Genomic DNA, 22,000 nt, shown 5'->3' with positions numbered 1-22,000 from the left:
GCGTATTTAAGCAACCTTTGATCAGGGGTCAGGGGTCAGATAACCAAGGTGTAAAATATCCCCGTGTTATGAATGTGATGGCAACAGGCACACACTGTTTGAAAATAAGTAGAAAACTATGGTTTATTTGTTGCTGCATTACAGTTTCTCAAATGTGGCAGTGAATTAACTTGTGCTAACTGGAAACACGCAAATAAAACCAAACCGCCAGGGTGTAGAAAATCAAAAATCCAGGTTCAAGTAACAATAAAGATTCAAAAAAATAAAAAATAAAAAAAATACATTCGACAGCAAGTCAACAAACATGTACATATTCACCTCTGCATTTGTTATGAAGTAAAGGCCATTTCAAATATTTGGTCTGAGCCCTAAAGTTAGTGTTACCAAGCATTATTATCACCACATCGGGTGATAAAATGACGCCTATCCTGAAACAGCACATCGTGATCGTAAACAGAGCGAGCATCTGTTGTCCTCCTTTCAAAAAAATTCACCTGTATTTGGTCTGCATAACAGCAACCACAGAACAAATGCAAGACAAAAGTAAGCCATATTGAGGTATTAGTGGGGCAAACAAGGTGCTTACAGTAACAAAATGGAAACATAGCATATTCTTGGTTTATCAAAAATAATTGCTTAAATAATTTTTGGAACACAACAGCCCACACACAAAAAAAATGTTACACCGTTATTAACCTTCTATGGCTTTACACTACCTGAACACATTCACAGGAAATCACAGAGTGCCACAAAACACAAATTCACCTTATTGCAGCATGCTGAGTGTTCATTCAAAATGCAGTCAGATCTGCATTGTCCACGATTTTTTTTATCTTTGTATAAATTTATTTCAGACTTTGTTGCTACAGTTAGCATTGTTCCTTTAAAGGGCAGACTTTAAGTGTATTTGTGAACATGTTATTTAAGAACATTTACATAGAGAAACATTAAGATGACACTGCTCTACATGTATGCAAAACTGCAGGGGGAAAAGGGGGGGAAAGGGGGTGGGGGGCAGTGGCACCAGCAAGACCTCCTAAAAAGGACACATGAACACATGCTGATAATTACATGACAAGGACTAAGGATCTAAAATGCAATTAGGCCCAGTGAGCTGTTAAGTGCTAAGTTAATGCTGACATGAAGTGCAGAGGGGGCAGTCCTATTTCATTTTAAGTAATTTGTGATCCATCATTAAACATCAAAATATATAAAGATATAAAATATAATCATGAGAATTTTGCATGGAGTAAAAAAAAAAAAAAAAAAATCAGATATTTTAACGAATAAAATACTTAATGGGACTTCAATGTCAATATTGACATGACATATTGCTGGATCATTAAAAGGTGTGTCTATATATGATGCACTTGAGAAGGGATCACAGTTGTTTTATGTACAGAATATGATGCATTTGATGACAGGTGATTTGCAGGTTACTTTTTTTACATTAATCTTGGTGTATTTAGTCCAGTACAAAAATCACACAATATTTTGTTGGCATTAGGGCTGCACAATTAAATTACAACATGAATCAGAAAAAAGGTAAAATTGCTGCAGCACAGCACATTTTCTGTGGTCTCTACTGTGAAGTTAGACAATACTAGAACAGAATAATGTCATGATAAGGACCAGTTTAGGATTAATTAAGTCAATGGATTTCTTAGCATTACATTTAAAATGTTTATTCTGATATCTGCTGAAACTGCAATAATCAAATCCAAAGACAACAACTACCTCATCATAATTGTGCAGTCCTAACAATTGGCAAACTGTTGCAACAATGAACTGGACAACCAGAGCTGCCTATGAGTCTTTTCCATGGTCAACTGGATGGCAAGGCTCAGCAGTTGAACTGCATTCCAAGAGTCTCGGAGAAGTTGTGATCGCTATGAGGGGTGGCACCAAGGAAAGAAGCTATGGAAGAATTTGTAGTAAGGCTGACAATGCCAGAGTTTGTGGGAACATTCAGAATACTGGCATAATTGATGCCCAAGGTCAGGCGAGTCTGTTCCAGGGCTTTCTCTGGCACAGCAAAAGCTGCCAGCTTCTTTTCCCCATTGGGCATGTAAGAATTTTGACAGCCTCTACAGATACAATCCAGACAGGCCTTACGGGTAGAGTAACATGGACACCTTTGGCCACGGCACGTGAGAACACTTGGATTTTGCGTGGCTCTGCCGCATTTGCAACCTTTTTTCTCCTTTGTCTTTTTACCCATTTTGACCGGAGACACAGGAGACACATTCCCAGAGAGGAGCCTCTCTTTTTTGTCTTTGGGCTTACGTGATTTTGCCTTTCCACAGACCTTCTTGTGCCCAACCTGTGCGATTTTTGGAAAATTCTTGGAGGTGACTACCAGTGTCTTGTTAACTTTGAGCACGTCGCCATTGGGCACCTTTGCAAAGGGCTGCTGAGGACCCTTTGGCTCATCTGTTTCAGTAAGAGGGGCAGGAGAAGCAACTGGAGGCTCATCCATGAAGCTGGCAATGGGCAAGGGTTTGATCTTCTCACTGTCACTCTCTGAATGAGAGCGCTTGCGGTTCAGCCGCATTGTTCGGGGTGTTGCTGCCGAGCAAGAAATGCCAAACTGTGGCTTCTGTGGTTGACTGACCGATCCAGTCGACAGGCCGCTCTGCTGAGCATCGGCCAGCATTGGGGCGAGATGGACAGCGTCGCGCTGCACAGCATCAAAAGCATCCTTGACGAAGGTGCCGGACTCCAGGTTTTCAAGCACCTCCTCAACACTGAAAAGGGCCGTCTCACCGTTGGAATTCACGCTCTCATAATCAATGCAGAGATCCCCAGAGATCATGAGATCACACACCTCTGTTTTCACTGACAGCTCACAGCTAGGCGCTTCAATGTTCTTGTCAGCTGTGACTTTGGATGGCGCTATACCGTCATACACATTGCCAGATGAGGGCACCTCACTGTCTTTCAGTCTTACGTCACTTTTCTGGGGACTATCTTCATCGTTGTCGTCTTCCTCAAATTTAGATGGAAGCATCATTGTCAAACGTGGCCCGTCAGCGACCTCTGACTCCTCTACCTCCGCCTTGAATCCCAGCACCTCTTCCAACATAAACATCACTTCCGGGGAACCACCATCACAACTCGCGATCTGGTCCAGTAAAGGAGAATCTGAAATGTACTCACACAGCTTCCTATAACATTCAACCAGAATGGCCAACTGCCTGTTCTCTTCGAACTGTTCATAGTCTTTGCACCAGCTGCAAGATGGTCTGATGGACATCCTTTTCCCTTTACAGCCTTTGCAAACATAATGCTGACAAGTAGAATTTGTGGGTGCTATCGGATCTTGAAGTAAATTCCCTGAAAGAGAATAGGAATTTGCAAAAATTAAGGCACCGCTTAAAAGCCTATTAGAAATTATGTTGGGTTCTTAAAATAAATGCTGAGACCATGTGTGCTGAGAAATTTAAAAGACACAGTTGTCCATTTAACATTAGCTTTCTAATCAAACAAAGTTTTAGAAGGACTGTGCAACCTGAAAATTATATAGCCAGAAAATGTACAGTCAATACTGTAGTTGGTCATTTTATATGATATTCAGGGGCTGTAAATGTGTATTATGATCTGAACACATTAGTAATCCAGTCCTGTCAACATTTCAGTGGAAGCTGCGAACGCGGCTTCTCACCACAAACGAGACACGACAGAGCGTCCCTGAAGAAAGGCAGGACCGCGCAAAGCTCCCGCGTGGCCTCTGGGTCCCGCCCGTCGCATCGCATCGCCGAACGGCACGCCGACAGGTACAGGGCGGTGGCGTTGGCCGGATTCATGGCAGCAGCTTCTTCTCGCCAGGCGGCAGCAGCACTGAAAACGGGACCCGGTCACAACAGGGGTCAGATGAAGGAAGGAAGGAAGGAAGAAAGAAAAATCAGTTCGGGTTTCAGTATATACACCAAAGCATTGTTAGATCGTGCAGGTTGCGCACAGTAGGCGTGAAGCCCACGCGTGCACACCTTCCACAAACTCATGGTTTGGGATAATATGCATTGAATACAAAGTGCGCATACGTTTGGGGAAGCAGTCCACACTTCGCCGCTTAAATACTACAACAGAAAACGCGTTTCCGGTACATTGTCGACGTGACTGTTGCTTTGCGCGTTTCAAGAGACACGTGGACATTTTCGCGTTCCGTTGTGTGTAATTCGCCGCCTTTCGCCTTCGGCGTTACCGGCGAATTAAAACATTAAAACGTAAAATAAAACGGGAGCGCTCAGCCTCGCGCTGTTCGTTAGCCTTCGCGCTAGCGCCTAGCATACGGGTTTAAACGAAACCGTGACGTCCAGCGAACTGCGCCGGCCACCCCGCACCGCATTTCACGAGCACCGCGGCGGAAAACCTGTAACTCGGGCACGTTCGACGGTAGGAAATAACGCAAAAGCGCGTTTCCTGTAACACCAAGCGGCGTTGTCGCAAAGCAAAACAAAGCAGGCCGCTCACCGACGGGGTTCCTTCGGGTTGCGTGCAGGCAGCAGGCCGAGCGGCGAAAACTAGTTCTCGGGGCAGGCCATCGCGCACAGCCAGACGCGAAACCGCGGGCCTGTTTTAAACAGCTTCCCGCCTCCGTGAACCCGGCGCGCCGCTCAACCACAGCGCTGCTCCCGACGTTAGCCACCGAGCTAGCTACTTCAAAAGTTCGCAACGCGCGCTAGCAAATTGGCGGCGTCCCGCGCTGCTTTCGGAAACGGTCGGGGCTTTCTACTCCAGCCAGACGGAGAACGTGCATGTTTTCAGGCGTCCCGGTGGTCTTACTTTAACAAACGCTTCAATTTTTTGTAATTGGTACTACTGCCAGCTGCCGCTTCCGAATGGACATTACTGATTATTGACGTAGTCGCGTAACAGGCGAGACGGACGACTCTTAACGCCCGCTGTGCACGTTGCAGGTCCGGCCACTAGGGGCGGAAATAACCTATCAGACAGAGAACTGATAGGTTATATTGCTAATTTCACAGAACTTTATAAGTGGAATCCTCTGCTTTGATGTACATTTATATTAATTGGTATTTATGTATCCCACAGTTGTCAGCGGGAGGATATTTTTGTTGCATCCGCGGTCTTATGGCTCAGTTTTTTTTGCCAATAAGAGTGTGTGCTTACATCACGTGACTCGGGGCGACGTTAGCCGAGAGTCATGGTTCTTGTCTTCGTTGAGCAAAGAATGTGTTTGAAAAGATGAGCATAAAGAAGCACCGTGAGCGAAATCTCACAATTGATGAGCAACTTTCCACGTGTACTGGTTTTTCTGTTCATGCAGACAAAGCTTTGTGATTAATTCTCGCTAGTTTAGTCTAAATATTCGTGCAGTTTCTTTGATCAAATTAAACCAAATGCCTTCAACAATCCAGTATTAACGTTTTTTGCACAAATCACAGTTGTGTAAAGACTTTCATTGTACAGGAAAGCTTGCAATAAATAAATCCTTCTAAATATTTGAGAGATCGATTGTATGCTTTAATTGTGTGGAATTGTCCCTGGTGTTTAACACAATGTATTAAATCACGTTTTTAGTCATACTTTTGGAGAACCACAATGTGCGTAATCATCTGACTTACATTTATGCACCTTCACTTACATTATAGAATTACAGAATTGATACATTTTTTCTCCAAATAGCAAACAATACTTTGAGTTGCTAATGGGTCTTGCCATGGGGCGATCTCCTGCATCAGACCAGGTCTGGAACTTCAAAGACAGTGGGACAGATCGTAAGTGTGTAACAAGCTAAGCATGATAAAAAAGTTAGCAGGAGTTACAAAAATGCTGAGATGCCTCAGGGTGGTAGGGTAGTTGTAAACTAGTGGGTAAGACACTCGCTTTTGAGTAATAGCGGGTAAGTGGGTTCCCTAGTGGGCCAATGAACCTGAAGACCTAGGTTCAAATCCCACCTACTACCCTGAGCAAGACATTTAACCCTGAGTGTCTCCAGGGGGGCTGTCCCTGTAACTACTGATTGTACATCACTCTGGATAAGGGCGTCTGATAAATGCTGTAAATATAAATGTATATGCCCTCCGTAATTCCAATTCTCACCACAATTTAGATTAAATAGAATTATTTAAGAGCAATGCTGTTTCATCGTTTAAATTTGGCCTGTGCATTTGTGGCCCTTGAGTGAACAGACCCTTAGTCACCCCTATATCTATCACGATAGACTGTTCCAGGTCCAGAAAACTGCGCTCTCAGGAACATACCATGGACGGCGTCAGAGGGGTGAATTCCCAGCATTTTGAGTAGTAGCAGACGAGATACTCTTCTTACGGTAATGTCCACCTTGAATTTCTAATATCTCACAGGTAGAGGATATAAAGGCCCAAATAGCTTCGTTTACGTATTCATTATTACACAAATGAACCCGTTCGTGACTCCCGTTGATAATCGAATGGCTATTCCTACTTGCTGCACTGCAATAGCGTTAGCCGTGTGACAAGGGCATTAACTCCGGTTTCTGATTCTATTTAGATCCGTTCTTTAGCTTTATTCGTATTTATATCTTGGCAGAGTGATCCACGTGTCCTGCTTGTTGAGCGTTGACTGCGCACCCACGTAACTTGGCTAAGTTAGCCAGTTAGCCGGTGACTAGTTTGTACAACACGCCGCACCGAGCAGCGGTTTGTTGTTAAGCTGTGACCTCAACACTCTGCCGTACATATCTTTATCTGATTTGTTTACGTGAGTGTACATGCAATGCAGTGGTATTAGTGTTGTAAATCGGTTTTATATGATTGTGATCATGCATTGGGCGGGGAATTTGCTAATGGTCTTCTTTTGTCCGTTTCCCCCTAAACAGGTTTGCTTCAGAAACTACCAAACTCGATCAAAATGTCAAGCAAAAGGGCTAAGGGGAAGACCACCAAGAAGCGGCCCCAGCGCGCCACCTCTAATGTCTTCGCTATGTTTGATCAGTCCCAGATCCAAGAGTTTAAGGAGGCCTTCAACATGATCGACCAGAACCGTGATGGATTCATAGACAAGGAAGATCTGCACGACATGCTTGCATCACTTGGTACTTTGCACACATAGAGCAGATGTAATGTCCTTTGGTGGTGTTAAATTGTGATTATTCAAGAGGGGTTTAGTCAATAGAGCAATATACACCGTGTGTGTATATAGTGTATTGAATTAATGTTTCAGGCAGGCTCTCGTAGTGTGTAATAGTGCACTATTTGTGGTTTACTTTAAATGGCAAACTCAAAGCAGTGAAGAAGATAAAACCATTAGAACATTATGCATAATGGGGATGTGATTCTGCATGCATACACCAGTGCATTAAGGGTCAACAATATAATTTTAAGCAGTGTTTTTGTACTCCGACTCAGAGGACTTTGGATATTAAAGTCGTGACTAAGACTTTTTTTTCTTTCTTTGTTTTAATCAAGGAAAGAATCCTACAGATGAATACCTTGAGGCAATGATGAATGAGGCTCCTGGTCCCATCAACTTCACCATGTTCCTCACCATGTTTGGAGAGAAGCTGAATGGGACAGACCCTGAAGACGTCATTAGGAATGCCTTTGCATGCTTTGATGAAGAAGGGACCGGTGGAATTTTTTTATTATTTATTTTTTAATTAGTTTGTTTGGTGAGCCATTGGTGATTTGGTGACAATTTACCCATTTATTTCCCTGTAGGTTCCATCCAAGAGGATTATCTTCGAGAGCTGCTCACAACCATGGGTGACCGATTCACGGATGAGGAGGTAGACGAACTGTTCAGGGAGGCACCCATCGACAAGAAGGGAAACTTCAATTATGTGGAGTTCACACGCATTTTAAAGCATGGTGCTAAGGATAAGGACGATTGAAGCTCTCCGCCCATCACTGAGCGTTCTTTACATGCAAACACTGTTCCTGTTACATGTTCACGCCTTAGTACATTTCACTTGCCTGGAAAAGGCTGTTAGCCATGCTTCTGCACATATTCCTACTTCCGTTACAGCATATTTGCACATAAGCATTAGGGCCTGAATAGGTCAGGCCAGTTGGTCCAGGTGTTACTTTAAAGAAACCGTTCCACAACACTGGTGACACACTGCAAGGAGGTTCTAATGGTAGTTTGGGGGCATTTTTATTGAATCTATTTTCCTTGTTTTATATTGATATGTTCTGCTTTAAAGGGAATGTAATTGGAAAAATACAATAATCCTTTTAATTTGATCATTTTTACTCATGCAATAATTTTCAAACAAAATAAAACTTGTCCTGAATTTCTTAGCAAATGTGCCCTGGTTTAGCTGGATTTTACATTTTGTAATTATAGAATTAAAAAAATATAATAATTTACATTTGAATAAAGAAATTTAATCCTGATCCCATTTTCAAATGGACTACTGCTCAAGTGATATGAATTTTTATTATTATTTTTTTTTTAAGTCACCAGTCACTGTTCTAAAATGTTGCTTCATCTTGTGAAGTGGTTTGTTACTAATTTCCATTACATTTACATTACATTTACGGCATTTGGCAGACGCCCTTATCCAGAGCGACTTACAACGTGCTTTCAAGTTACCATCGATGAAGAGATCAATTCCGGTTCACTAGGACCCCAACTATGAATACATCTATTTTATTCACTCTGTTGTAGATTCTGTACACAAAGTTTGACAACAAGAAAATTACAATTTAATCTAAATATTCTTTAAAGAGGAAGGTCTTGAGCTGTCGTTTGAAGGTGCTCAGTGACTGAGCTGTTCTGACCTCGAGGGGAAGTTCATTCCACCACCGAGGGGCCAAGACGGAGAAGAGTCTAGATGAATGTTTTCCTTTTACCTTCAGAGATGGAGGGACCAGGCGAGCAGTACTGGAGGCTCGGAGTAAACGAGGTGCAGTGCGAGGTGTAATAAGGGCTGTGAGGTAGGATGGTGCTACTCCATGTTTGGCTTTGTAGGCCAGCATCAGTATTTTGAACCTGATGCGTGCAGCTACTGGGAGCCAGTGGAGGGAACGTAGCAGAGGGGTGGTGTGGGAGAATTTGGGAAGGTTGAAGTAAATGGTTTCATTATTCGCTTTAAAGTTTATTTTGCTAAGTGATTCAAATGAGTTTCTTAACAAAAATGCACAGATGCTGCCAACACACTGTTCATTTATTAACCACCATACAAGAACATAAAACCAACACGCTTCAGGGAAAATTAAAGACAAACTGTATAACAGTTCAATTCTTCACATAATCTTGATAAATACATGTAACGATCTGGATGTTCCAAGGCTACTTGTAAATTGGACATTATACAACATAACTTCATAATAATCATTTAAATGGACAATGTTTGACCAGAACACTGAAGCTGTTCATCCTGAATAAGGAGCTGTTTTCTAGATGCAGCTCTTATGTCAACTAAATTTAAAACAGGGAATACTTTGATAATCTATTGTTTTGGGCTGGGCTTGTCGGGGTGAAATGAAATTAACATGATTTACAGTGTTGCTCAGTAAAATGTTTGGACTCAGTCCTTGAGGTACTCTAAAACCTGCTTCAGAACTGAAGCTCACTGCAGAACGTTTTCTCTTGCTTGCTCACAGAGCAATATATTACAGAGGCAGGTGTAGGGCTGGTTGGTAGTATGCGTGATTCTCAAACTATTCAGCAAGAGCTAGGTTTTTCGACTGAATTTTGGCCAAGTGATCTGATATGCTAGCTTCAATCTTATCACATTGAGCCAGAAATCCCTGTGAAGGGGAAAAAAATGAGTTTTTAAACAATTAGTGAATCTGAATTCAATAAGTTAGAAAACTAGAATCCAAGAATGTAAAACTACATATACTACATTTTATACACAGGAAGACTCACCTGAACCATTTTTACCAATCCCTTCTTCTTCATCCTACAATCATTGAAGTTTTCAGGTAAACTCTGCAAAAATATAGAAAAAAATTACACTACATTATAAAGTCACATTATACACCAATTACACATCAAATCACACCAAAACCAAAATAATACACATTCTAGAATATTCTTTACCACATCAGGATCTTGCTATCTACCTGGACAACTCTCAGATTTTCTCTGCCCGGTCTGGCCTTGCGTCGGAGACGGTATTTCAGGGGCCCCAGAACAAATATTTTCTAAAATGGGATCCAGAGTGAATTCCTATTTTTTTCTCTTTTAACGCAGAGCGGCTTTTTTTTTCGTATTTGCATCACATAACTCGCCGCAGGGACGCCCTGGGAGTCCCGCAAGCAGGTGATCATGAAACCACAACATGAAACCAGTTCCCATCAACACTGACTCAACTTGACCCAGCTCAGCTATATCAAGTAAAGACGAATGTGGCATGCTTTGCGGTCATTGTGAGGTTCGTTATTTCTCTCAAAAGGAAAAAAAAAATTCTCTCAAATGCACTGTGTTGTCTGGACACAAGGCCAGATCAGACAGAAATCTGACTGTTTCAGAAAAAAACATTTCAGTGTAGACGGGGCCTTAGACTAACTTATCATTTTCTTATAGTTTGACTTGAACTCAAACCGAGCGAATAAAATTATCGGTATACATAGTTGGGATCCTAGTGAACCAGAACTGATTACTTCATTGACTGTAACATGAAAGCATGTTGTATTCACTTTGGATAAGGACGACAATGTAAATGCCATAAATGTACATTTTATACACATGTATCAGCCTGAACATTTTGGTGGGATTGGCGGTGGCCTAGCGGCTAAAAACATTGCCACTGGGGATGCACATCAGAGCGTATTTACTGTGTCCAGCTAAATGGTTGAGTCAGGATGGGCATGCAGCGTATAACTGTGATGACCCTTAATGGGAGCATCGGACGAGAGCGGACTCGTGCCACTGGGGTCCCCTTAAGCAAGGCACCGACCCCACACACTGCTCCTCATGCACCTTTCTTGGCTGCCCACTGCTCACAAGGGGTGATGGGTTACATGGAGAAATAAACACTTTAATCCTGAGCAGCTCCCTCTGAATGATCATCCTAAATGTCCTTTCTACAAAAATACCATACAAAAAAAACCCAAACAACCAGCTTTTCTGATTGAATTATTATAAACACCATAACTAATATGGGTAAATTAAAATAACAGTACCATAGAATCCATCTGCTCTAATATCTTCATGAACTGCTCAGCAGCAACTTTAACTCTGTAGTCCAGCTTGTTGAGCGCTTCAGCCTGTAGGTCCTTAGCGAGAAAGCCCTGTAAACACAGCACCTGAGAAAACGTGGTCCCACGGCTCCAGCGTGCCCGGTCAACGCACAACACTTACATTCTTTAGCCCCGTGAGCTCTCCGTCCACCTTCTCCAGTTTCTTGGCCGTCTGCTCCACGGACTTCTCTATTTCCTTCAGTTTCTTCAGCTCTGCTTCCTCCTCTGGACTGTTCTGTTGGCAGAACCTCTGGTTAGTCCGACCGAGCGCCACAGACACGACGAACGGTACGCAAGCTGCTCTACGGACAACATTACCCGTTTGCCAATCATCATGAGTTTACAGCCTTGTTTAATCCCGAAGCTTGACAGACTCTGATCCATTTCCTTCAAAGATTTGCCTACGATGCAAAAAGAAAGTAATTACAAATGGTGGCATGATCAGGGGACATTTTGGAACAGGACAGAGCGGTGTAGGTCCTTGCTCGGAGTAGGGGTGTTGAAATTAATTGCATAATCAATGCATTGCGATGCAGTGCAGAGCATAAATGATTACATCACAGCGACCCGTGTCCTGTTCAGTCTGAATGCAGCTTTAGGTTTTCTCCAACTAGCAGAAAAATGGTCTGTGTTCAGTCTCGGTGTGTAGTGGAGGAAACTCTGTGAAGCATGCAGAGAAAGGAGGCCCGCCGGAAAGAGAGTCTCATACCGCTGCTGGAGTTTCCATCACGCCTTCTGCATCAGGACCAGGGCAGATGACTAACTGCAGAGTACTCAGGGCAGAGTACTACCAGCATATACGACTGTTACAAGGTGAGCGTGGATTGAACAGTGTCATCATGTGACAACGTAGAAAACGTATGGTATATAAACGTATAATGTGTGAAGTGATTGTCACACGTGATACACAGCACACGATGCACACAGTGAAATTTGTCCTCTGCATTTAACCCATCACCCTGAGTGAGCAGTGGGCAGCCATGACAAGCGCCCGGGGAGCAGTGTGTGGGGACGGTGCTTTGCTCAGTGGCACCTTTGCGGCTCGGGATTCGAACCGGCAACCTTCTGATTACGGGGCCGCTTCCTTAACCGCTAGGCCACCACTGCCCCATGACAAATTCAAAGTATCGAAAATCATAATCGAATTGAATCGTGAGACCAGTGAAGGCTAACGCCTCCTAATGCAAATCACGTGACACCAGTGCTGCCAGTTCAACGAGCCTTTCAATTCTGCCAGGCAGCACTTTTAAATGTGCTAAGAAGTTAGTAGTCTCAGGCTCAGCGTGGGCAATAGGCATTTACCTTTAAAAATAAGTTTCTGCGAGGGTGCGGGAACTCCCGTCAGTTCTGCCAGCGCCTCGGACAGGTCCTTCAACAGAATCTCGTTCCCATCCTGCGCCGTCAGCGTAATGTTATGCTTGGCGGGCCCTGGCAAGAAAAGCACACGCTTCTGTATCTGTAATAATGCAGCACGCAACCAACGGCGCAAAGGCCGCTCCTCTGGCGCCAGCGACAAGGCGCGACAATCATCATCATCATCATCATCCTCATCATCATCCGAACGCGACTCACCACAGGCAACTGTCACCGTTACCGTATTATCCGCCATCGCCTCCGCTTTCGGCACGATTTCACGCCACTGTTGTGGTTCCTGGTGATACAGGAAACGGGGTCACTTGGGCGCATGCGCAGAAACCGAAGGAGAATCCGCCGTTCACACGAGGACTCGCCAGTTCATTCTCGGCTGGCCAAGTAGCATAAAAACTCTACGTTTTGTATTGGAATGGCAATTATCTGTTTACATGTGCAAAAGTATTTAATGTCCTCGTGATTTCGGCTTTAGACAATGCACACACATGTGGTAAAAGCGTTGGAAGACATAACCACCAGACGGTGGCGCTGTTAATATAACGTAAACTTCGTCGCCGCAGGCACCGTGTTTAACATGCTCAGCCACGTTAAATATTTTCTTTTACATGTCAAACATTTTTATCCTGGGAGATGCTTACCTCACGTAAAAAAAAATTACAAAGAGTAATTATGCTTAAATTACTCCCTGAATCTTTGTGACTATTGGGTTTATCATTTATAGCCATAAGGCCTGCTTTAAATAATGGGATTACTACAGATCACTGGTTTTATTCAATTTTGCATAATAAAATCAAAATAGCTCTTGTTATACTATCCTGAAATCTGTTTATTTGATGCATATACATGAATCACTGATGTGCAATGGAAATCCAAAAATTCAGAGCTGAGAAAAATGTAAATAATTATTAGAGAAAATTAAGATGTCAGTTTTAACATGGGGATTTTCAAATAGACACGACAACAGGGAAAATGGAACAAAACATTGCAAAAAAATAAATTTACAATAGTTCAGAATTATTTGGTCAAGATGTTAATTTACAGGTAAAATTTAATTTTGCACCATAGAAATCCCAAAAATAATTAAGCAATCATCAATACACATGCATCAATATTTTTAAAACAATAACAACTAAGTTAACAAATAAAAAAAAAATCTTACTTTTCAGTCACTGTCAGAATTATTAGTTTTCGTACTTTCCAGTCATTATAGTCTTACAAGCAACACTTAGCCCAGTTGAGCTGAGAGAGAAAGATACACACTTCTAAAGGTCAAATAGTTTTTTCACTGTTTGTATAGATTTAGATTTTTTTTAAATATTATTTTTTTTCTGTCCATCCAGGATTTCACAATCATAGAAATTAATGCCAAATCAACCAGCCCCCATACATTTCACACAACAGTGCAATTTTGTCTAATAACTGCAGCCTTTCTGCAAATTCAATGATTTTTTTTGTCTCTTTTGATTTTCACCAGTCATAATCAACAGCAGCACAATTCGAGCTGCTCTCCTGAAAATATTACAGCTACTGCACATGCGGATCCTGCTATTTTCATCTCCTGCAATTTGATGGTAACAAACACTTAAAACACTGCATTTTTTTTCAAACTGCTGAATTCATTTTATAGGCCACAAAATACCCCGAAAAATCCTGCAGGGCTTAGTCCAGTCATTACAGAATTTCCTCATTTATGTAGCAGGTATCTGAGGCAATCCAAACTCATCAACCAGCACTCCATCCTAGACAGAAAGAGAAACAATAAGAATGTCAAAGCATAATTAAAGACAAATAGGTCCAACTGGACATGGCTAACATAGGCATTAAGACAATAACCTTATTGGTCTTGGCATCAGATGGCATTCCCTCAGGAATAGATGGTGCTGAAGAAGCTTCATCAAGATATGAGCTGTCATCATCTAGTAGCAACTCATCTCCAAGTGCATCCAACTCTGAGAGTGAAAACACAAGCTCTCACGGTCCATGCACACTTATCACAGACAGACTTTATAATACACACACCTGCTTCTAGATCATCTTCATCAATCTCAGGCATTCCATAGCTCCGGCTGAGGGACTCCTGCACCTCGTTGGCATCTTCCATCATATCCTCCAGTTGGTCCTGCAAGTCCTGATGCAACACAATGAGGAAAGTGGCAGCATAAAATCTGGACCAAAATTACAATTCCACCTTGCTGCCCACTGATCACAAAAGGTTATTATGGGATGTGTGTGTGTGTGTTTATGCGAAAGAATATGAATATATATACAAATCAAAAAGACATACCTCAATCTGATCAATTTTCACTTGTTTATAGGCCTTTTTCATTTCTTTCGCTCCAATCTTCATAGCCTCCACCTACAACATTGAACATTCTTGGTCACTACAGGCACTATAGAAAGTAGTGAAACGGTGACATGTACTCCTAGTTCAAATGTTTACCGTGTAAAAGGAAACAGTACCGTTGTTTTCGTGTCCCTTAATGACTGAATGGTGTAGTTGGCCTGCTCCATGTTAAAAGACTGTTGCGCCAGCTGATCTCTTTGGCCTTCATACCTGGCGAGGAAAGCACCAGATGTTCGGTATTTAACCTACGCTCCTGAATGCAGGGACACACGGAGAGACTTACATTCTCTTCTGTTTCAAAACTCTCAGGGCCTTCTGCTTCACCATGTTCTGCACACACGAATCAAGAGCAGCGTGAGGATCAGGGAGACAAGCACCATGCGACACAGCAGGCTTTCACGTATTGTCGCGTAACCTTTGACGGTCCATCGCGCATCTTCTTCATTTGGTCCTTGTACTTAACCAGCTCTGCGTCAAGCCGGGATATCTTCTTATCAATTGATTCGGACCTTGCATCTACCTGCGAAAATGACGAGATTAAAGCAACCATCAGAAATATATACACATATATATGACTATTTATTTCGTGTACACAACTGGAGTTGCTTGCTTTTGTATTTTTTTTAGAGCGTTGCATATACAGTCGCATCTGTGGAATCTTACATTTCCAATGCACTCCGCCAGGTTCGGAGCAGGTGCATTGTTTTTACCCCGTCCAAAAATCCGATTCATACTTTATTCCGATATTCACACAAAGAAAATCCTTAATGTACAGAGATATCCAGAAACAAGAGCAAGGCTTAAGCTGTCGGAACCACTGTCTGACGTCACGGTCCGCTCTGATTGGCGGAGGTCTGTGTTGAGGGCGGAGTCGCGTCGGTGATTGGCTCGCAGCGTTGGTCGCGCTGTGACGTACCTGGAAAGGTCCATGTGCAGCACAGGAGGCATTTGATGACAATGTGATTGAGGAAATAAATATAAAATGAAATTATATTAAATCCATTGTTGACAGAAGTGGCTTACTTCCATATTCTATCTGGATACAAAGCCTGACTTTGGCAGTGGGGATTTCTTTGTGGTGATTTAGTAATGTTTATGTGACATCTATGTGTAACAGTGAGAGAACTTGACTGAGGTGGAAATGGCATTTTTATAAAATCTCATGATATCTTAACACCATCTTCCATAACGCTTTAGATTCAAAACATTATAAAATAATTCAACTGCTCCAGATTCAAGCTGTTCCTACAAATAAAGAGAAAGAAACAATTATTAATGATTGGAGATGACGCCCAATGAACATTCTCTCTGTTTAAGTAATGTGCCTTCTGGTCTCCCCAGCCATTCTGTCCTCCTTTGAGTCACTGCTGAAAATACCCTGCTACAAATAAATTAACGATTGAACTGTTATTATTCCTCTTAACAAATTAGTTTCTTCCTGGGAAACAAAATATATCAAAGTTTTTTAGTGGTTTTGGTTTCTACATTTTTTAGAACACTTGAATACTAATTCAACATAATGGTGACGCTACGTGTGTCATTCAGTTCTACTCCCTCACTCACTCATCGGTACATCTGGAGATCTGAAGAAAACACAAAACCAGAAGCTGGATTCAGACCCTGGATTTACCATCCAATCCCTTTCACTTCTATAGTATTTTAAGATAGTTTAATGTGTTCACCGTTTGTAATGAGATGCTGTCAGAAGAAAGGAATAAACTACATATTTTGACTGCTACACTCAAACCGCAGTTTTCATACACTGAAAACTGACAAATCATGTTAAGTTGTGGTGTTACTCTGGAGTTCACATATTTGTTCTGATCACATGGCAGCAACGTTCCACACGAACGGTGAAAGGCGTTTAACACCACAAGAATCAAGAATGACAAGAATCTCCCATTAGGAAAAGGCGGATGAAATAGGACGGTTTCAGGCAGGTTTCAGGGCCATTTGACAATATCAGCCAGCCTTGGGTTGGAGCTTCAGCCATGAATTGAATTACCATGGTAACTTCACTACTGGAAACCACAGAAACATCAATACATTACAGATGTTAATATACATGATGTGAAATTCCAGGATTTTTTTCAATAATGAAAGGCCAGAATATCATTACCATTACAAATAAAAGAAGACTGGAACTTTTTAATTTCTTTAATAGCCTATTATGCAAAAATTCTCCACTTATTCCATTCAGCTTTTTTTGAAACATTTTTTGTAGACATATTTATAATGATATTTATTGATACTTTAAGCACACAAATTTACAGGTGAAATATAAAATAAACCACAACATTCATTAACCCATTACACAGGTTAACATCCATTTTATTTATACTGTACAAGAATGGCACAGTAAGTATACTGTGTTATATTAGACTTAGAATATATCCAATAAAATTGCAACAATTTCATACAATACACTTACATTCGAAGTCTCCAAAAAGCAACTTTATATTTAACAAATATAAACACTAGTAGAATCATGCAGAAGCATGCAGAATACTTTCCAAATAATGAAAAGCGTGTACATATTTTGAGAAATTAAATACCATACTATATGGAGCTAACATTTTCCATTCCTTGTTGAAATAATTTTACTGTGAATTGACCAAGGCACAGAATTCATATATTCAAAGATCAGATGTTAAACATTCACAACACGATCCACTGAAGGGGTCACATGATCTGTACACTTTGGTAAAAGGTTTATGTTTTACACATGTTATACAAAATATTCACATATACTTATATACTACATATATCGATAAATAGATAGATAGGTAGATAGATTAAAGCTGCAAGTATTCAATCTACTTTTTAAGTTAATTAAAAAAGACACCTGTCAGATGTCCATTATTCCAAATTTTAATAGCCCTCTGTCCAATTTATATACATATTTAGCTACACTTTGTATTGTAATGTGTTGAATGTCACTGTTTGCAAATTCCCAAGAACCTTATAAGAACACAGTAGCACAAACACTGACCTCTTAAACACAACTGGCACAGTAGAGTATATCTGTGGATCAACAGAACCTTCTATCCTATGTCTACCATCAATGGATGAATTTGAAAATGCTGAATGAATTAAGTAAATGCTCTCAGGGAAAAACACTTTTATAATACTGAATCGTATTTTTGTTTCAATACCTTGTCGTCTCACTCTACAGGTCTGAGGACTAATATCCCTCAAGCTGCCAAAACGAAACAACAGATGAATTTAAATACTGATTAAAGAATCACTACGCATCAACACACAGAACACATCACTGAAGCGCAAGCAACTGAAAATGTTTCCGATCTCAGTCCACTGCGCCCTAGAGGCATTTAAGTGTCATACAAAGTTGACAAGTCTTTGGTCGTTGGCTCTTTGACATTCAAAGTAAAAAACATGTTGGGGACTATGAAATGAGATGTAGTGTAGAGGTCAAGCAGACCAAACATTACTGTCACTGTGGAATATCTTCAACCTTCAGGCTATCCTTTTCTTTTAATGAATTCACTCTCCATTGATCCTTTCTGACCTGACCTCTTTATCTTCATCATTCTTCACTGTATTCTTCTTTTCTCAGAGCCTCATTGTGTTCATCAGATGGCTGTGGTAATCTGTGTCAGGCCCAGGTCATTGGAGTCCTCTCTGCCACAGTGAGAATGGACGTAGGACAGCTCCACGGCTAGTCATACAGGGCGGCCATGGGGTCGACCCTCACCGTGGCCCTCCCCTGAGCAGGCATGCTCCCGTATGGTGCTCCTCACCCGGCTCACACCCATCGCGCCGTCTCCAACCGAACGACCCATGCCTGGGCAGCAGAAGTCCCGGAAGCAGCGTTTGAAGTTCTCATCCAGGAAGGCGTAGAGGATGGGGTTGAGGCTGCTGTTGGTATAGCCAAGTGCCACGCAGAAGAAGTAGGCAGCCATGACTGGGGTGGTCTCAGGCACGCCAGGGGCAAGAGCCTTGACAAGGATGAAGATGTGGATGGGGGTCCAGCAAACCACAAACACGGCCACCACCACCAGCACGAGACGGGTAATGCGTCGAAGGTTTCGGTCCTTCTCCCGTGAACCAGAGAGAAGCCTCACGCTCTTCAGGCGCAGAACCATCAGTGTGTAGCACACTGTGATGATGATGAGGGGTGCCACAAAGGCGAAGATGAAGACACATATTTTCATCAGTGTGTCCCAGTAGATGTACGGGTCTGGAAACTGTAGGGCGCACTCTGTGGTGCCTGATCAACAAGATGGCAGAATAATTAGTGATCCAACAGAGTAAGCGACATTTTCATGCATTGCAGATGTGATATTACAGATTTATTTATTCCAAAGGAATCACTACATCACCATTGTTTGTCTGAGTGCTTCCCAGAACCAAGGCAGGGATGCCAGCGGCCGAGGAAAGGACCCAGATGAGGATATTGATGATCTTGGCTTTCATGGGCGTGCGGAAGTCCAAGGCCTTGACTGGATGGCACACTGCCACATAGCGGTCCACACTCATCATGGTCAGGGTGAAGATGCTAGTGAACATGTTGTAATAATCGATGGAAATAAAGACCTTGCAGACCACTTCACCAAAAGGCCAGGAATTGAGAAGGTAGTCAGTGCTCTGGAAGGGCATGGTAGTGGTGACCAGTGCGTCTGCTACAGCCAAGTTGAAGATGTAGATGTTAGTGGCTGTCTTCATCTTTGTGTATCTAATAGAGGACACATTATAGAATTCAATTATAAATAAAAATGGGATTATGTGATTTCTCACCGTTGCACAGTAAAAGCATATATCAGCATGCTGCTAATATTTTACAACATTTTAACTTAGGTTATAAAAATTTTATATTTATATAATTTCATAAATCCTAAAATGCTCCTGTTGTCAGATCCAGACATTATTCTGGAACCTGGACATGGGTGAGATCAACAGCAGCAACAGAGCGTTTTGTAACCAATGCAGAAAAAGGGGGTGAAAGCGGGTAAATTGTAAAGATTTGAGTGACTTTAACCAATGCCAAATACAACCTAAAAGATCTGCTACTGATAAAGTTGATTATATTAACAACATTAACAGCAACAACACAAAGGGAGAAAAAACAAAGGAAGGAAGAAAATATAAAAAGGAAATATTAACCCACCCAGTTCAATGACCTGCACTGTGTCCTTAATCCACTGAGATGGGTTGCTTTAGAAGCAAAATGGGAATCTGCTGAATCATGTTGGGTCATAATAGTTGATGGGTGTATATGCCGGCTTTCTCAAGTCGGTGTGAAAGCTCAGCTGACAGACGCCATGAATGCGGAGCACATTATTTTATTATAGAGAGAGAAACGTCCCAGAGATCCGCACGAGGACGCTAGAGATCCCACATCGTCTTCAAGCACCGCGTAGACTTACAGATTTTTTTTAATGCAGTGAGGATTAGTAATATATATATATATATATATATATATATATATATATATATATATAGAGAGAGAGAGAGAGAGAGAGAGAGAGAGAGAGAGTAAAACAAACTAAAACACTCACACACACACATATATATACATTATGCGCATCATGTATTGGTAATCCACTGTTCGAGCGAAGAGGTCCTGATTTTACCGTTTTACGCGACTTTTTTCTCACCTGATGATGACATACATGACCAGGCAGTTCCCCACCAGTCCCACCACGAACACGACGGAGTAGAGCGCGGTGATGATGGGGATGATGGGGGACATGGGCTCGGGCTCGTGCGCCCAGGACCCGTTGTGGCTGGAGTTGAAGATGTCCGGCTGCCAGGTGAAGTTGGGGAGACAGTCCTCGGCGGGGGACGAGACGCACTTGTCCTCTTTAAACATTTGCACCACATCACCCCCCATTCTAAATAAAAAAAAACTGTATCATTATCACAATCATTCGTATTATTATTGTTATTGTTACAACGCAAATAGGTGTATCATATCAGCTGAGGTAAAACAATACATATACAACGAAAAAGCCTAATTCGGATTTCATGCGATCAAACTCTATCCAGTCGCCGGCGCGTCTCACCTCTCGCTGCTTCTTCACCGCAGACGGCTTCACGCGCTCCGCCGCCGGCTCTCAGTCCGCCCGGTGTGACATCAGAGCTGCGGAGCCACCCTAAACACACACACACACACACACACACACACTGGCGCACCCAGCAGCGTGCACACTCGCAGACACACTGAGCATCTGGAGGGAAGAGTCGACCTTCTAAATAATAACATGTGGCCGATACGCTGCATATACAGGTCACGTGGAAACATGAATTTTTGGGTTTTAGACGATCATAAAGAGGTACAGTACAGGTCAAAAGTTTGGACACACCTTCTCATTCAATGTGTTTTCTTTATTTTCATGACCATTTACATTGGTAGATTGAAGGCATCAAAACTATGAATGAACACGTGGAGTTATGTACTAAAAGTGGAGACCTGGCCTCCCCAGTCACCGGACCTGAACCTAATCGAGATGGTTTGGGGTGAGCTGGACCGCAGAGTGAAGGCAAAGGGGCCAACAAGTGCTAAACACCTCTGGGAACTCCTTCAAGACTGTTGTAAAACCATTTCAGGTGACGACCTCTTGAAGCTCATCGAGAGAATGCCAAGAGTGCAAAGCAGTAATCAGAGCAAAGGGCGGCTATTTTGAAGAAACTAGAATATAAAACATGTTTTCAGTTATTTCACCTTTTTTGTTAAGTACATAACTCCACATGTGTTCATTCATAGTTTTGATGCCTTCAGTTCCTGAATTATAATTCTACTGACCCATCCTTCCTCATGCCTGTAGTCTCATTGAACTGAGGACAACGCGAATGTTCATACAAAGCCAAATGTGTGCCAAAAGCCTCTCACAGGGCTTTGCACAACTGCAAGGAAGTGCATTGTTCAAAGTGTTACCTCTGGCTATTTAGTCACTTGCTGGTCGTGTCAAGCTTTTGTGGTGCATCTGTTGATGGGAAAGCAGGCAAAGCTCCCAGTGGTTTGGCATCTGAAGACAAAACCGGTGCCTGGGCTGTAACTGGGGCTTTTGCCTCCATTCTTCTACCACTTTTGCATTAGTTTATGTAATCTTCTTTTGAATATTACATTTCCCACTTGTGGGACTAATAAAGGATCATCTTATCTGATCTTAAACTATAATTTCAG

General features: G+C 42.1%; 5 protein-coding genes across 8 annotated transcripts; 1 reads left to right on the top strand and 4 right to left on the bottom strand.

Annotated features, from left to right (window-relative positions):
• Window positions 1-136: 136 nt before the first annotated feature.
• On the bottom strand, window positions 137-4,864 carry msl2a (MSL complex subunit 2a). Of its 2 annotated transcripts, none has more exons than XM_028976162.1 (3): window positions 4,786-4,864; window positions 3,665-3,840; window positions 137-3,336 (listed from the first exon to the last, which is right to left on the bottom strand). In XM_028976162.1, exons 2-3 carry the CDS (start codon window positions 3,804-3,806, stop codon window positions 1,844-1,846), a joined length of 1,635 nt encoding a protein of 544 aa, XP_028831995.1. In that variant the 5' UTR covers window positions 3,807-3,840; window positions 4,786-4,864; the 3' UTR covers window positions 137-1,843. The 2 variants fall into 2 exon arrangements, with proteins under 2 accessions (XP_028831995.1, XP_028831996.1); XM_028976163.1 differs by having other exon boundaries at window positions 4,474-4,841.
• An 858-nt stretch (window positions 4,865-5,722) lies between these two features.
• Window positions 5,723-8,356, top strand: myl12.2 (myosin, light chain 12, genome duplicate 2). 2 transcript variants are annotated; one of them, XM_028976164.1, is made up of 5 exons: window positions 5,723-5,741; window positions 6,188-6,295; window positions 6,824-7,039; window positions 7,413-7,574; window positions 7,665-8,356. In XM_028976164.1, the coding sequence occupies exons 3-5, from the start codon at window positions 6,856-6,858 to the stop codon at window positions 7,835-7,837; spliced, it is 519 nt and encodes a 172-aa protein (XP_028831997.1). In that variant the 5' UTR covers window positions 5,723-5,741; window positions 6,188-6,295; window positions 6,824-6,855; the 3' UTR covers window positions 7,838-8,356. The 2 variants fall into 2 exon arrangements, with proteins under 2 accessions (XP_028831997.1, XP_028831998.1); XM_028976165.1 differs by lacking the exons at window positions 5,723-5,741; window positions 6,188-6,295 and adding an exon at window positions 6,566-6,705.
• Window positions 8,357-9,094: 738 nt separating this feature from the next.
• Window positions 9,095-12,853, bottom strand: bag1 (BCL2 associated athanogene 1). The gene is made up of 7 exons (XM_028977754.1): window positions 12,711-12,853; window positions 12,441-12,566; window positions 11,457-11,539; window positions 11,260-11,373; window positions 11,082-11,189; window positions 9,823-9,885; window positions 9,095-9,701 (listed from the first exon to the last, which is right to left on the bottom strand). The coding sequence occupies exons 1-7, from the start codon at window positions 12,745-12,747 to the stop codon at window positions 9,612-9,614; spliced, it is 621 nt and encodes a 206-aa protein (XP_028833587.1). The 5' UTR covers window positions 12,748-12,853; the 3' UTR covers window positions 9,095-9,611.
• Window positions 12,854-13,317: 464 nt separating this feature from the next.
• Window positions 13,318-15,673, bottom strand: chmp5a (charged multivesicular body protein 5a). Its single transcript, XM_028977036.1, has 8 exons — window positions 15,517-15,673; window positions 15,269-15,373; window positions 15,137-15,183; window positions 14,970-15,063; window positions 14,794-14,865; window positions 14,529-14,637; window positions 14,343-14,458; window positions 13,318-14,248 (listed from the first exon to the last, which is right to left on the bottom strand). The coding sequence occupies exons 1-8, from the start codon at window positions 15,583-15,585 to the stop codon at window positions 14,198-14,200; spliced, it is 663 nt and encodes a 220-aa protein (XP_028832869.1). The 5' UTR covers window positions 15,586-15,673; the 3' UTR covers window positions 13,318-14,197.
• A 1,716-nt stretch (window positions 15,674-17,389) lies between these two features.
• oprk1 (opioid receptor, kappa 1) lies at window positions 17,390-20,995 on the bottom strand. Of its 2 annotated transcripts, XM_028976245.1 has the most exons (4): window positions 20,880-20,995; window positions 20,472-20,708; window positions 19,197-19,549; window positions 17,390-19,084 (listed from the first exon to the last, which is right to left on the bottom strand). In XM_028976245.1, the coding sequence occupies exons 2-4, from the start codon at window positions 20,705-20,707 to the stop codon at window positions 18,537-18,539; spliced, it is 1,137 nt and encodes a 378-aa protein (XP_028832078.1). In that variant the 5' UTR covers window position 20,708; window positions 20,880-20,995; the 3' UTR covers window positions 17,390-18,536. The 2 variants fall into 2 exon arrangements, with proteins under 2 accessions (XP_028832078.1, XP_028832079.1); XM_028976246.1 differs by lacking the exons at window positions 20,472-20,708; window positions 20,880-20,995 and adding an exon at window positions 19,982-20,209.
• Between the last annotated feature and the right edge of the window lie 1,005 nt (window positions 20,996-22,000).

Source organism: Denticeps clupeoides, chromosome 4 (assembly GCF_900700375.1).
Source record: "Denticeps clupeoides chromosome 4, fDenClu1.1, whole genome shotgun sequence".
In the NCBI taxonomy this organism is placed as follows: domain Eukaryota; kingdom Metazoa; phylum Chordata; class Actinopteri; order Clupeiformes; family Denticipitidae; genus Denticeps; species Denticeps clupeoides.
Note: the sequence above shows the minus strand (reverse complement) of the source record. Positions and strands in the feature narration are given on the sequence as shown.